Source organism: Elephas maximus, chromosome 8 (assembly GCF_024166365.1).
Source record: "Elephas maximus indicus isolate mEleMax1 chromosome 8, mEleMax1 primary haplotype, whole genome shotgun sequence".
Taxonomy (NCBI): Eukaryota; Metazoa; Chordata; class Mammalia; order Proboscidea; family Elephantidae; genus Elephas; species Elephas maximus.
Genome location: NC_064826.1, coordinates 88,261,351 through 88,275,941, shown reverse-complemented (window position 1 = coordinate 88,275,941; position 14,591 = coordinate 88,261,351). Strand labels below are relative to the sequence as shown.

At 49.3% G+C, this 14,591-nt stretch overlaps 2 protein-coding genes across 2 annotated transcripts; both read left to right on the top strand.

Moving 5' to 3' along the window:
• The first annotated feature begins 2,497 nt into the window (after positions 1-2,497).
• HOXA2 (homeobox A2) lies at positions 2,498-4,716 on the top strand. The gene is made up of 2 exons (XM_049894127.1): positions 2,498-3,015; positions 3,655-4,716. Exons 1-2 carry the CDS (start codon positions 2,631-2,633, stop codon positions 4,395-4,397), a joined length of 1,128 nt encoding a protein of 375 aa, XP_049750084.1. The 5' UTR covers positions 2,498-2,630; the 3' UTR covers positions 4,398-4,716.
• A 4,415-nt stretch (positions 4,717-9,131) lies between these two features.
• On the top strand, positions 9,132-11,508 carry HOXA1 (homeobox A1). The gene is made up of 2 exons (XM_049894128.1): positions 9,132-9,838; positions 10,316-11,508. The coding sequence occupies exons 1-2, from the start codon at positions 9,193-9,195 to the stop codon at positions 10,669-10,671; spliced, it is 1,002 nt and encodes a 333-aa protein (XP_049750085.1). The 5' UTR covers positions 9,132-9,192; the 3' UTR covers positions 10,672-11,508.
• The last annotated feature ends 3,083 nt before the right edge of the window (positions 11,509-14,591 follow it).

The window sequence follows — 14,591 nt, the reverse complement described above, 5'->3', positions numbered from 1 at the left end:
CCTTATTAAAATATCTCCTGAGTTAAAGTAATAGATTTGGGGGAGATTTTAGTGTTGAGCAGTCAGAGGAAGGGTTTTCCTCCAGATGGTGTTTGAATTAAGGCCGATGAGTCGGGCAGAAAGCTCTCACCCACGCAGCTCCTGACAAAGCCTCAGCGATGTGGGGGCAGCGGTTGCTCCCTCTCCACAGCGTCCCCTTCCTTTAACTTCTCCAGGCTTTCTGGTAAAAGCAAATTCCAAAAGCCACCATCCCAGAGTCCGCAAAGTACCTTTCCTAAAAGCACCCCTCTAACCCTTTCCACTGCTAAAAATTATCTTTAAAAAGACCAGTTTTCCTTGTTTACTTGCGTTTCCTGCTTGCCTCTTTGCTCGGCCACATTTGATCTTGGAAAGAGCTCGAAGCTGAAATGTGTTCTTAAGGGCCAGAAGCTGTCAAGGCTTTTGGTGAGCAAGATTGATCGTGCCCAGACTTCCTTCAGAGCTTTGTTTGGAATAAAAGCAAGAAAACTGAAAAACCTCACATTTTCCAAAATAGCATCTCTATCTGTAAGACATGCTTAGGGCTAGTGAACGATGGAGACTATCTCATTTACAACCCAAACCCCTTTTGATGCCTCAGAGATGGAGTTCTGCCCTTGCGCCTTGGTCGGCCTTTCTTGTTTTCTATGTAGATTTTTCTCCACCACCAACCTCTCTCTCCCTGGCCATCAGAATGATTTATTTTCCTGCCACCTATGTCTGCCTACCGGCCTGGGGGAGTCTGATCACTTGGTCCATTTCAAAGGAAGCAAAAGCGAATCACTATCCTTAGGGTTTGGGAAAAAGAGGTACCTTCAGATCTCTCTCTCAGCTTCTTCCCCCTTTCTGTGTTGGTGGATTTTTAAAAAGTGATTGTTTGGTACCTAAAGGTGTTATCTCTTGAACCCTCCAGCACTGTCCAAGATGCGCTCAGTCTCAAGTCTCCGAATTGGAAAAGACAGTGAAGAGAAAGAGAACCTTCATAATCCCTCCTTGGGTGCCTTCTCTCCCCAGCGGTGGTAGGTCCTGCGATATAAGCCGGATGCAAACATGCTCGGTGCTCAAGGAGCAGGATGGTTCGGGAGGCAATCAGGCTGCCCAGGGGAGCACTGGCTCCATCTCAATCTACCAGCCTCCAATCGCAGCGACAAGGACAAGGAGAAGAGAAAAGAAAGAAGAACAAGCACCTTCTCCCTCCCTGCTGCTAACTTCCACCAGACTTCCTGGAAATCGGAAATACTCACCGAACCCGAGCCCTACGGGTATGAAACCCAGAATGCCAGGAGCCACACACGCCTGCTCGGGTTGGCATTTCTTTGGCTGGCCGCCTCCCTGGCTACTGGGGATTTGGACACATTGGCTTGGGGCTGTTGTCTCTCCTGGCACATGCATCTGTCTTTCTGGAGCCACTCCTGAGAAGTTGATGGCGCAGGAAGGTCGGGAAGCTTCGAGAATCGCCTCCCGTTTTCCGCTTCCCGCCGGAGCCAGATGCAAAGCTGCCTTGGAAAAGCCGGCTAACAATGGGCAATGGGCCGGGGCCGGGGCCAGGGCCCAGGGGCGCGGACTACGGGCTGGGCACTGGGAGGGGGGCGAGGGGCTGCGGTAAAGGGTGGGGGGGGGAAGAAGGAGGGGAGAAGGCAGAAAGAGGCAGAGAGGGAAAGACAGAGACAGAGGAAAACAGAGACAGAGAGCGAGCGAACAGTTCTGAGATATCCAAGAACTGCTTTAGAAAAGGTGGAAGAGGAAAAGAGAAGAAAAAGGGAGAAAAAAAGAAATCTCTTTCTTCGTTCCCTCTTTCTCCGTTCCCTCTTTCTCCGTTCCCTCTTTCTCCGTCTCTCTCTCCCCCCTCCCTTTTTCTTCTCCCTCTCTCATCTCCCCTTTCCCTCTGCTCAGTCTTCTTGCTTTAGCAGAACTTATGTGACTGGGATGCGGGGGCCCTCGGGTGTCAAAACTTTGAAGATTAATGGATTACTTTGTTAATGACTGCAGGCGTCAGACTGAGGTGCTTAAATGATTTGTGAGGTGCGAGGCGTCTTCCCGACAGTCCTAAACAATGCGCGGAGTGTGTGGGGGAGGCAAAGGGCAGCTGCCGGCGGGACCGGCAGCAGGACTCACACTCGCTCACACTCACGCACTCACACACTCCCAAGCGCATGCAGCAGATCCTTGCTGATCAAGAGGCAGGCAGGCACTCTAGCCCCCACTCACTCCGGGGCATCCCATCCACAACCACATATATGTATTTTTGCCCTGAAAAAGTGTAAATAAAGCCTCGCTGTCCCCCAATGAGGCGTTCCTTCCCGACTTTTTTGGATCAATCAAACAGACAGTGGCTTCTTTTGATTAAAGCCCAAATTGTCATTGGGCAGAAGCAATCATGTGACAGCCAATTCGGTCCAATTTCAACCTTGTCTCCATGAATTCAATAGTTTAATAGTAGCGCGGTCCCCATACGGCTGTAATCAGTGAATTAGAAAAAAAACACCCCAGCAGCGATCTTCTATGATAGATTTTTTTTTCCTCCGCTCTTGCCTTTTTTCCTGGGCCTTGCCCCCCCAAAGCCCCTCCAGAAGAGGGAACTTTTTCTCCAAGGGGGCTCCAAGGAGAAGGCCATGAATTACGAATTTGAGCGAGAGATTGGTTTTATCAATAGCCAGCCGTCGCTCGCTGAGTGCCTGACATCTTTTCCCCCTGTCGCTGATACATTTCAAAGTTCATCAATCAAGACCTCGACGCTTTCACACTCGACACTGATTCCTCCTCCTTTTGAGCAGACCATTCCCAGCCTGAACCCGGGCAGTCACCCTCGCCACAGCTCTGGCGGCCGCCCCAAGCCGAGCCCCGTGGGCAGCCGCGGCAGCCCGGTGCCCGCAGGCGCCCTGCAGCCGCCTGAGTACCCCTGGATGAAGGAGAAGAAAGCAGCCAAGAAAACCGCTCTGCCGCCCGCCTCGGCCACAGCCGCCGCCGCCACCGGCCCTGCCTGCCTCAGCCACAAAGGTCAGTGCGTAGACTTGGCCCCAAGTCCCTGGGACCCTCTTCCCGCTCTGGACTGCCCGGGGAGCGGTTATGGGGGAGGGGAGCGAGGGCTGGAAGAGAAGGGGAACAGGGAGAGATGCTTGGCTGCCTTTTTCCTTCCCCTGTGGGTTCAGGAGTAGATTTGCTGGAGAGAGCAGGGCTCCTGCACTCCACAACGAGACATATATATTTTTAGGGAGGGGGGGGGAAACTTTCCTTAACTTGTGTAATGTGGGATGATTTATTTGAGTTGGAACTGACCTCCTCTTGTCTCCTTGTCCTAGAGTTTGGCTTTTTGACAGTAATGAAGAGTGATAGATCGCTCTTGCTCAGCTAAGCAGCTGATGCGTTAATTATAAATTGTGGTGTGGCTAATATAAAGTTTGCTCCCGGATGGGGGGGGGAGGGCTACAGGCAGGAATTTGATGGAGGTGGAGGAGATGGGGTCTCCCCGGGCTGGGCTCCCAGGAAAGGCAGCACAATAGCTGTGCGGCATCCAGGGGCGGCCATTTTGTTGCAGTTGATCTTTTCTGCTATATTTATTCTCCAGTGGAATAACCCTGCTTGGACCCTTCCACCTCCAACTGTGCGTATGTCTCTTGTTGGTTTCCCTTTCCGCAGAATCCCTGGAAATTGCCGATGGCAGCGGCGGGGGCTCGCGGCGCCTGAGAACTGCTTACACCAACACGCAGCTTTTGGAGCTGGAAAAAGAATTTCATTTCAACAAGTACCTTTGCAGACCCCGAAGGGTGGAGATTGCAGCGCTGCTGGATTTGACTGAGAGACAAGTGAAAGTGTGGTTTCAGAACCGGAGGATGAAGCACAAGAGGCAGACCCAGTGCAAGGAGAACCAGAATAGTGAGGGGAAATTTAAAAGCCTGGAGGACTCCGAGAAAGTAGAGGAGGAGGAGGAGGAAGAGAAGTCACTCTTTGAGCAAGCCCTGAGCGTCTCTGGGGCCCTTCTGGAGAGGGAAGGTTACACTTTTCAGCAAAATTCTCTCTCTCAGCAGCAGGCTCCCAATGGACACAATGGTGACTCCCAAAGTTTTCCAGTTTCGCCTTTGACCAGCAATGAGAAAAATCTGAAACATTTTCAGCACCCGTCACCCACTGTTCCTAACTGCCTGTCAACAATGGGCCAGAACTGTGGCGCTGGCCTAAACAATGACAGTCCCGAGGCCCTTGAGGTCCCCTCTTTGCAGGACTTTAACGTTTTCTCCACAGATTCCTGCCTGCAGCTTTCAGATGCAGTCTCGCCCAGTTTGCCAGGTTCCCTGGACAGTCCCGTAGATATTTCAGCTGACAGCTTTGACTTTTTTACAGACACACTCACCACAATCGACTTGCAGCATCTGAATTACTAAAAACATTAAAGCAAAACAAAGCATCACAAAACAAAAACCCCTTTGGCCAGGTGGTTTTGCCTTCTTTAATTCCGGGAGTTGATTTTTATTTTATTTTCTTCTTGACCTATCCCCTCCTTCCTTTAAATGTTGAGGATTTTCTGTTTAGTGATTCCCTCTGACCCAGTTTCAGAGCCATCTTTTATAGATTATTTTGGAGTTTTAGTTATTTTAAATTTAACCCAGCCACTCTCTATGTCATTTCCTGAAAGCAATCTATGAGGCCTGCAAGAAAGTGATCATATAATGGTATCTTCACTTTCTTTTTATTTTTGTATTACATTAGGATGCATTGTCATGCGTATTTTTGGTAGAATAAATTCTCCTTTGCTACAAGTAGCTTTCTATTTTTTTCTCCCCCTCTTTCTCATGGCTCATAATGGTTTCTTTTTCTTCTTTTTAGTCTAACTTGGTAAATAAAATTCTAGTCACAATTTATCTTCTTTTTCAATTTTAGTACGTTTATTAAGGGGCATGTTTAAAGTCTTCTTTAGACAGCATCAACAATAACAAAAGAAAGCCAGAATATGGCTACAGCTTCTGAGAAATGTTTTTTGTTTTGAAGGGAATAGATTTGGTTTCAGCGTAGAGGTTCTAGCCACAGATTTGAATGGGCAATAGAAACAGGATGGGGCAGAGAGAAGGGCCAAACTGAAGCTTTTCAAAGTGGAGAAATAAAGTGCCTACAGAAACCTCCCACTCCAGCAAAGAGGAACGTGGAGTTTCTTTAACAAGCTACCAGTCTCCAGGTCAATAACTAAGTTACCAGCAATTCATTTATTTGTACACGTTTGTTTAAAACATCTACATTCCAGCCCCTCCCCCACAACCCCCCCTCCCCACACACACATTTTCAGAGTGGTTGATTCCTCTCCCAGCTGTTGATGGGTTCAGGCAAACAGACCTAAAAACAAAAATACGACAAAACAATGGTTACTAGCTAGAAAGCGCACTGCAGAAAGTGTTCTTTTCAATCCTCTGGTTCTGTCATTCTAGTATTCTTTTTTTTCAGGGTCAGAAAAATCAATATTTCATTCTTCAACCTGTTTACATTGCAAATAATGGATCATTAAAGCTTTGAAGCCAGGTTAGCAAGTCGAGATTTAAAACGGAGTGTGTTTCTGCACTCTAGGTTATGAATTAACCCAATTTCTAGAGAACGAAAAAATAAGCACTTTAAATGGTACATCAATAAAATATGATCTAGGGTGTGTTATTGGGCTGCTCTTTTTTTTTTTCTTCCCCTTTCTTACATGTTCCCATGTTTATTTTTTCCTTTCTGAGCTCTGTTCTGCAGGCTACTTACTTACCGTGAGAAAATGTAGCGTGTAAGCAACATGTGTGGTGCCGGTTGATTTACCAACCCGGCTTTTAAATGCAAAGGCTTGGAAGTTACAATGAAATCGCGATTTTTCTCCAACCATTTGCTCCCCACTTTCCCCCCGCCCCTTTACCCCCTAAATTCCGGCAGCGGCGGGGTTGTGTGGAGATTGCGCCGGGTTTCCGGGCCCCAGACGCGGCGCGGAGCAGGGCGGCTCAGCCCCGGCCAGGGCTGCGCGGCGGCTGGATGCGATTCGTCCTATGCTCATAAATCAACCGCTTTCTATGAATGAGAATGTCATCAAAGAGATCAATTGCAGGAACACATGCACAAATAAAAATCCTCTTACGTATTTGCCGGGGATCCCCGTCCGAAAGCATTAAGTTAGAAGGCGTTTAGTCATAATTCATTTTTATTGCTCTTTTAAAACAACAGCTTGGCTGAGCCGCGGATGCCCTGAACAGCTCCGGGCCTCGGCGGCGTTTTGTTTCCTCCTCGCTCCTTCCCTGTATAGTAGAAGAGCCCTGAAAGAGGTGCTTTGAGCCCAGGGAACCTACTGTGGGAGATTATTTTAATCGTGACCAAGCTCGCCTTTCACCCACTCCTCCCGGGCGTTTCAAAGACATTAGCTCGAGGCTGGGCGCTGGCCTGCGAGCCCAGAGGGCCAAGCGTTTCCAATCCTGTAGACCGGGTCCCAGAATTTCTTGGAGGGGGTGGGGAGGTAGGGAAGGAACCGAGCTACGGAAGCCTACGGGCTTGAGGCCAGGGGAGGCTGCCTTTGGGAGCCGCCCGGGGAGAGCGGCGCTCCCGGCGGCCGGCAGAGGAGGAGCCCGCTCGGCTTAGAGAGCCCGGCCTACCGGAGCTGAGCGCAGAGAAGGGATGGTCACCGGCCCGTGTGTCTGCAGGCCTGTGTGCGAGTGTACGCTTCTGACCCTAAGGAAAGGAAGAAAAACAAACCCACCCAGGCTGTCCCCGAAAAGAAGCTAGGAGAGAAGAAGAGAGGTGGAGAGAGAGGAGCACGGAGGCCTGGTTGCTAGAAAAGGAGGATGCGTGACTGTGGCCGAGGGCGGCTTTGTAACTGGCACCATGCGACGGAGGGGTTCGCGAACGCTCGGCCGGAGGAGGCCAACGGAAGTATAGAAATGAGGCCGGGGGGAGAACGTACTGAGGAGCTTAGGCCTGAAGAGCAGATCGCCCGCACAGCCAGCACAGATCCTCCCTCCCCCTTCCCCAAGGGGCGCCTTCTCTCGCCATTCCCCTGAAGGCCTGGCGCTCTGAAGGAAGCCGCTTCCAGGAGGGTCGCCCTGCCTACTCCCTTCTACTGGAGGAGGTTCCCCAAGAGCTGCATCTGGAGCGAGTTCCCCGGGAGCTGAATCTTACCTTTCCTGCCTGTGCCCCCTCTTAACTACACATGGGAAAGGGTCAAAGATCACTGAGAAATACCATTTCAAAAGGAAGTGTTTGGGGGAAAAACGTCTCTTTGCTACGAGGAGTTCAGAGCCAAAGGTCTGCATGGGTTTTCCTTCTTGGGGAGGCAGGTTTTTTTGCGGGGGGGGGGCGGAGTCTCTATATTTGAAGAACAGAACACAGAAGCCTGAAAAGGTGACTAACACCTTTGAAATGTACCTACCTCAACCAAACTTAGTTCTTTTAAACTGGGGGAGGGGAAGCAAGAGGAGAGTGGGAAACGCAAACCCACATGTAATCCTCACAAAAAAATTCATCTGTCGGATTTGATGTTGTAAACATAGAGTAAAATCTATAGGGCATTGGTTGCAAAACTTCTTGCATGGTCTCTAGATTTCTTCTACCTAAGAATGCATCAGTTCTCGGCCTCGGTTTGGCCTTTTCTCTCCACTAGCCCAGGGGTGTCGCCAAACCTAATAGTAAACACCAATTAACGACCCCATCAGCATCAGAGTAGGACGAGGGTGATGGAGAACAGGACCCCTGGCCCGAGATGACGCTCAGATTTGCACGCGTCTCTCTAGGGAAAGACTAGATGGCTAATACAAGCAGCTACGCAGTCAGTTGGAAAGGGGAGGAGATGGTGCTGGGGAAGAGGCAAGTGTCCAGTCCACCATCAGCCATCTGTCTACCGCCTCTCCCACCTGCCAGCCCCCACCCCTGACGTGCAGTAGAATGTAGGGGGCGGGTAAAGGAGGCTCTCCCACTCCTAATATTTTCCTTCCAAAAAAGAGGAAGGTGGCGGGTGGGGGGGGGGATGTTTTCTTGGAGCTGTGGTTCTCCCGCCCTTTGAGGCTCCCGCCCGGGCACGCAGACTCCTGGGTCCTGGGGAGCCCGCAGATGGCCTGCAGCGCGCGGCCCGACCACCACGCTGGCTACGTCCGCTAGCGTCATCTCTTTCCCCCGCCTCCTACGCCTCAAAATCTAGTGGCAGAGTTGCTGGGTTTCCCGGAGGGCTCCCGGAGCAAAGCTGAGTGGGGAGGAGAAAGGGGCGGAGAGCGAGGAGAGAGAAAGGGCGGAGAAGAGCCCCGCCACCCTAGGCCTTTTCCTGCAAACTCGGCAGCAAGCGCTCACCCGCCCCTGGGCGTCGAATTACCGAAGCTCCTCATTGCCATGCTAATGGCGAGGGTGTGGGGCCGGAAGGCCGCTACGGCGACCGGGGAAGGGGGAGTTTCTTTTCTTGCCCCCATCCCCTCCACGCTCACCCCGGGTTCCTCCCAATCAGCTCTCTGCTCACTTCCCTCTCTGCTTGGAGCTTGGAGATCCGATGGCCCAGTTTCGCCTCCGCCATCGTTCTCAGCGCTCCTCCCGGCCCCAAGGTCCCACAGCAGGGACAGTACAGTGAAAACGCTAGGAGATCCTGGGGCGCGGCTCCGGCCCAGTGCCTACCCTTCCGGCTCCGAGCGCTTCGCTCTGGGCCCGCGTACCTGCGGCCGCCCGGCGAGTTCCAGCCCACTGATTCCCGACCCGAGAGAGCGGGAGCCCTTTCGCCTTCTCACCTCTTGCCAGTTCATCTTCCTGTGCACGACGGGGAGGGGCACGGAGCGGGGAATGCCCCCCAGCCCCCACCTCCAGGACGGGGGGCGAGCGGAGTTGGGCGTGCGCTGAAGACAGCCGCCCCCCTTAGCCCCAGCGCTCCGAATCCGCTGTTTGCAGACACCGCAGCTGCTGCCGCCGCCTGGGCTGCCTGGGGGGGCGATTGCGCGTCACCTAGGCGGAGGAGCGCCGGGGATTTAAATGCCACTGAAACGGTGATCCATCACTGCTGGAGCCTGCAAAATTTCGCAGGAGGCTCAGCCATTGGCTGACATAGTCACGTGCCCCTCCCCTTGCTCCCTCGGCCCTCCCGCCGCCCCCCCTCCCGCTCACTGTACATTCATATCATTTTTCTTCTCTGGCCCCATGGAGGAAGTGAGAAAGTTGGCACGATCACCCAGGGCGTCGCAGGATCCAGTCACTCAGTGACAGATGGACAATGCAAGAATGAGCTCCTTCCTGGAATACCCCATCCTCAGCGGTGGTGATTCGGGGACCTGCTCAGGGCGAGCCTACCCCTCGGACCATGGGATTACAACTTTCCAGTCGTGCGCGGTCAGTGCCAACAGCTGCGGCGGCGACGACCGCTTCCTAGTAGGCCGGGGGGTGCAGATCAGCCCACCCCACCACCACCACCACCACCACCACCCCCAGCCGGCCACCTACCAGACTTCTGGGAACCTGGGGGTGTCCTACTCCCACTCGAGTTGTAGTACAAGCTACGGCGCACAGAACTTTGGCGCGCCTTACAGCCCCTACGCATTAAATCAGGAAGCAGACGTAAGTGGTGGGTACCCCCCGTGCGCTCCCGCTGTTTACTCTGGAAATCTTTCATCTCCCATGGTCCAGCATCATCACCACCACCAGGGTTATGCTGGGGGCGCAGTGGGCTCGCCTCAGTACATTCACCATTCATATGGACAGGAGCACCAGAGCCTGGCCTTGGCCACGTATAATAACTCCTTGTCCCCTCTCCACGCCAGCCACCAAGAAGCCTGTCGCTCCCCTGCGTCGGAGACATCTTCTCCAGCGCAGACCTTTGACTGGATGAAAGTCAAAAGAAACCCTCCCAAAACAGGTCAGTCCTAGTCTACTGCCAGCCGATGGATGCTCCTTGATGATACTACAAGGGGTTGGTATGCTTAATTCTCAAGGAAAGTTAATAACGGTCTTAAAAAAAAAAAAAAAGTTCTTGCTTAACACCGGTGTTGTGGGGCAGGAGATTGCCCAGGTGTGTTGGGGCACGGAAGCTTCTGGGACGGATGCGTTTTCAAAGGGACTGAGTTTGAGAGGTTCTGGAAGTAGCAAGTGAATGAGTGTGGGTTCTGTTAATATCTCAGGTTCCATTAATCACGGGGTCTGACCAAACTGATGGTTGACTTCAGGTTAACGCCTCACATCTCATCACTCACCCTCCCCAGCCCGTTTTGTGCCCACAAGTTCTTCATCTCTCCTTTACCTGAATGTTGCTCTGAAGCGTGTAGGGGATAAATGTCCCTCATGTCGATTTAATTTTCTTACCTTTTTCTCTCGTCGCATTCCATCCTGACCCCAGGGAAAGTTGGGGAGTACGGCTACGTGGGTCAACCTAATGCGGTCCGTACCAATTTCACGACGAAACAACTCACGGAGCTGGAGAAGGAGTTCCACTTCAACAAGTACCTGACGCGAGCTCGCAGGGTGGAGATCGCCGCGTCCTTGCAGCTCAACGAGACCCAAGTGAAGATCTGGTTCCAGAACCGCCGAATGAAGCAGAAGAAACGGGAGAAGGAGGGCCTCTTACCCATCTCTCCGGCCACCCCGCCGGGAAGCGATGAGAAAGCCGAGGAATCCTCAGAGAAGTCCAGCTCCTCACCCTGCGTTCCTTCCCCGGGGTCTTCTACCTCAGACACTCTGACTACCTCCCACTGAGGGCACCCCAGCCCCAGACTCTGTAGTCCAGGTTTCTCCTTGGGCTGGGACTTCTAACCCAAAGCACATTCTTAGCTTACCTTCCTTTCCAGTTCCAGTCTCTCTCTTCCTTTCTGGTCCTATATGGGGAGCTTCTGGCCAGGTTAATGTGTTTCTAGAGCATTCTAGACCAGAGACTTTGTGGGGGGTTAACTTCTTAATCCAGATCGGGTGCCAGCATCAATTTTCTGATGGCCCTTAACAGTTCTACCCACTTTTCTATTTTTACAGAACCTACTGTTCTTTTGGATCCCCTTTGGAAAATAGTTCCCTTTGCCAGCAGAAACATGTCAGAGGACAGCCTCTCATCTTTTACTTATCTGTATATTTAGTCCTCCCCTACCCTGATCTTAAAGGTAGGCTATATATATATATACACACACACACACACAGAGTCTAGGAGCTCATGAAGAAGAGATGCACTATGAGCATGTTTACACAATTCATCCCTTAATTTAATTCAATTTCATGTGTGTGAGTTTGCTGGTTGTAAATACTTTGTCCTGAGAGATTTATCTTTATACAAATTTTCTAGAAATGTTTGGATTAAGTGACTATAACAGGGTGGGCAAACTCAAAGCTGGTACAATTTTATATGTGGTTATAGGTAAAAGAATACATTCTCATTTAAACCCAATCAGATGCTTCAGAGAGTAGCCTCAATTCATTTTCAGTGAGTTAAGAAGGTCTGCCTACAGAGCACAAGGTTCAGAAACCTGGCTTCCTGTGCTGTCTCCCCATCCCTTCCCCTTCTTGTTTCACTGGCCGCCCCCCTCCACTTAAAATTTGTGCTGGATTATTCTGAACCTAAAGGTATTCAAACCAGCTTCTTCCTTTCGCAGTTATCTTAGCTGGATATGATGTATTTTCAGCTTAGTTGTTAACGTGATGGATGGCTCAATGAATGTATATTTTGTGTGATTCGTGAATCGTCTTTTGCATGTCACACAATGTTTTGATTTCCCTGAAGTACCACACTGAGTTCTGTCAGTTTTTTGTGAGCCTGTGGTACTCCCCATTTCCTGTACAATCATGAACAGCTCTGAGATTCTGAAGTGATGTGATCAGAGCAGAGTTACGGGTCTTAAGATGTCTGTAATAAATATATTGAAGTTTCAGGTATGCTTAAGCATCAGTGTATTTGCCTGGGCTATAATTTGTTAATTCCTACAAACTGGATTCATTTCATGTAGTGAGAGAGAGAAGGGTGGTATGTTTTTTCCAAGAAGTTGTCCTTTTCTTGAATAAAAATGAATGCTTCCCACTATCATGTAGCTGAAGCTTCTCCCATGAGTGTAATTTCACAAGATTCTTGTATGGCGCCTAACCAATGTCTATTTAATAGGTTGATTTTCTTTAAAGTAACAACAGCTTTTTAAAATTGTTATAATCAAAGTTTATAATGGAAAAAAATGAATGGTGAGGAAATTTATGAAGCAGATCTATTTTTGAAACAACATGGATACTTCCTGGGTCAAGTGCTAACCTTTTCACCTCCAACTGAATGTTGACGTATATATAAACAGAACCCCTTTCAAAAGCTGAAACTGTCTTCAGTCAGTCTTTCCTCACATCGGTGAACCAAGAGCTAAGAGATTTGCATTTAATTAGCTCCAGTATAAAGCTGTTGTGCGGATGCCGTGCCCCCCTCTTCGTTTTGGACTGTTAGGAGATGTTCCAGTATGCTCTACCCTTTATATTGAACATGGTCTGTTTTCAGTAAACTGTTGCACCCCTCCCTCCAATTTCTCCTCTCAGCATCCACACTTTCCCACTGCCCCCTCCTAGCCCCATCTCCAGGTTACACATCTCAGTCCCTTCAGATTCAACTCCGATTTCATTGCCATCATGGCTGTAGCAGGTCCACAGTTCTCATTCCATGCCGCATAACCCAGGGAAAAAAAATTAGATTTATTCTTTGGTCTCACCGTATTTTTCTAGGTATATTTGCGGGCCTCCCACCCCAAGTTGTTCAATACCTAAGTTGCTTCCAACCACTGCATCTGTCTGCTCTCAAACAGGAAGCTAGCAAATGAAAGAGTTCAAAGCAGCTTTCCTCCCAAAACTCTTACTGCTTTTCCTTTACTTTCACACATTTTTGGAGACTTTAATGTAGCCCCAAGAGTGGAAGAGAAAATTTATAGCATCATCAACAAATACAGACATATGACTTCCTTCCTTCCCAAGGGGTGTTTTACGAAGGTCAGGCTGGGGAGAAAATCCTAGAAAAACTGGAGTTTGCAGGCCTCCTAGAGCACCCGTGAGATTTCCTGCACTTCCCTGTCAAAGGGGGCAAGCCTGGAGTTTGGAGGCATAGTTGCTGCGGCCATATCAAGGGCACAGGATGTCCTCCCCTCGGCTTCTGGATTCTGGGCTTGCCTCTAAAAGACTAAAAGACTAGAGGATGGAAAACTTCAAAGACGGCCAATTCTTTCTTTCATTTCCCCTGCCTGGCCTTATACTGTATCTTTTGTTTATTAGTGTAAGGCCACAAAGCAAAACAGATGGCTGGTTTCCAAATACTTTAATGTGCTAAAGTGTCATTTGCATGTCACTGCTGTGATTTCAATATCTAAAAGCAGGGCCCTACCCTCTGGAATCCCAGAGATTCCAATCTTCAAGGTGCTGGTTTGAATGTAGCTGAGAGAGGAGAACGATAAATTATGGCTAAACATCCCAAGCCTTCTCTAGTAGTGGAATAAATCAGTTAACAAGCAATACATTTAGGGAACATTACTATACCTTTCAGCAAGGAAAACATTTGTATCTTTTTAGCTGTCCCAATCAATTAAATCAAAGGCGCTTAACACTTCCTATTTCAAGGTCTTTTACTGTTTTTTGTCTCTGAGGAGAGTAGTTAGCTTCTTGAAAACTGACAGCAATAGTAACCGAAATGACATAAAGAGGGAAAACAGAAAATAACATTTTATTGATAAATTTTAAAAGGACAACAAGGAGATTAGGGACCTGGGATAATTGTAATATAAAATTTCAGTTTTCAAATGCTTTTTCCTCACTTCTCCTGCATTCCTCTAAAGTATTCCTGAAATTCAGGTGTCCCCAAACTAGACCGAATTGAGATTTTGCTGTGGCCCTGAAGTATGCTCTGGGGTTCACCTTTGAAAGTTTACTTTTGGAGGCTATTCAGATGCTGTGGTGTTTTCCTCTGGGGCAATCAGATTCAAACCGATCAATATTTACTCAGTCTGAAAGGGTTGTTGAAAAGGCTGCTAACAACAAACTGCTTAGCTGCTCACCCCTGTTTAATCTCAGGTTCACTGAAAGTTCAAGAAGAGATGAATGCAGTGATGGGTCACTTTAGAATGAGTCCCAGCAGTTTATCTGAGCTCTCTTCTAAGGGCAACAATTATAGTTCCATCCCTCTTTGGGGAATGGGCAACTTTCCTATTATTCTTTTGCTAAACAGTGTTTACTAGAAACTTAAAACACTTTCCTCTCCCCTCCTGGCTTCCCCCCCCCGCCCCGTAGCTTCCAGCTGCTCTTTTCCTGCCCCCTCCTATAGCTTTCTGCCAATACCCTGGGTTTCATTTGACTTAAAATAAATTACACTGAATATTTAAAAAACGTTAAATTAGTCTGACAGAAGATATCCGATTTATTTCAGATGCTTCGAGCTATGAAATGAAGCTCTTTGGGCCATGAGAATTTATCTTCTTTTCGAATGTACAGGGTAAGATTGAATTGAAATCCATTTGCGTTTGAGTAATATCGACAATCAGAGCCCCAATATCCATCTGAGATGGCTGTTCAGACAGGAATAGAGGGGGAGGACAGGGAACCGACTTGTGCAGAAGCAAATACCTCGAATGGAAAGGCAACTTAAACATTTTATGCGTCTTCTGTTGCATGAACTACTGGAA

Bases quoted from the DNA above. Each gene is read 5' to 3' on its own strand.
- HOXA2 (XM_049894127.1), top strand. From the start codon at position 2,631: ATGAATTACGAATTTGAGCGAGAGATTGGTTTTATCAATAGCCAGCCG. The intron at 3,016-3,654 runs GTCAGTGCGTAG...CCCTTTCCGCAG, and splicing joins TGCCTGCCTCAGCCACAAAG to AATCCCTGGAAATTGCCGAT.
- HOXA1 (XM_049894128.1), top strand. From the start codon at position 9,193: ATGGACAATGCAAGAATGAGCTCCTTCCTGGAATACCCCATCCTCAGC. The intron at 9,839-10,315 runs GTCAGTCCTAGT...TCCTGACCCCAG, and splicing joins AAGAAACCCTCCCAAAACAG to GGAAAGTTGGGGAGTACGGC.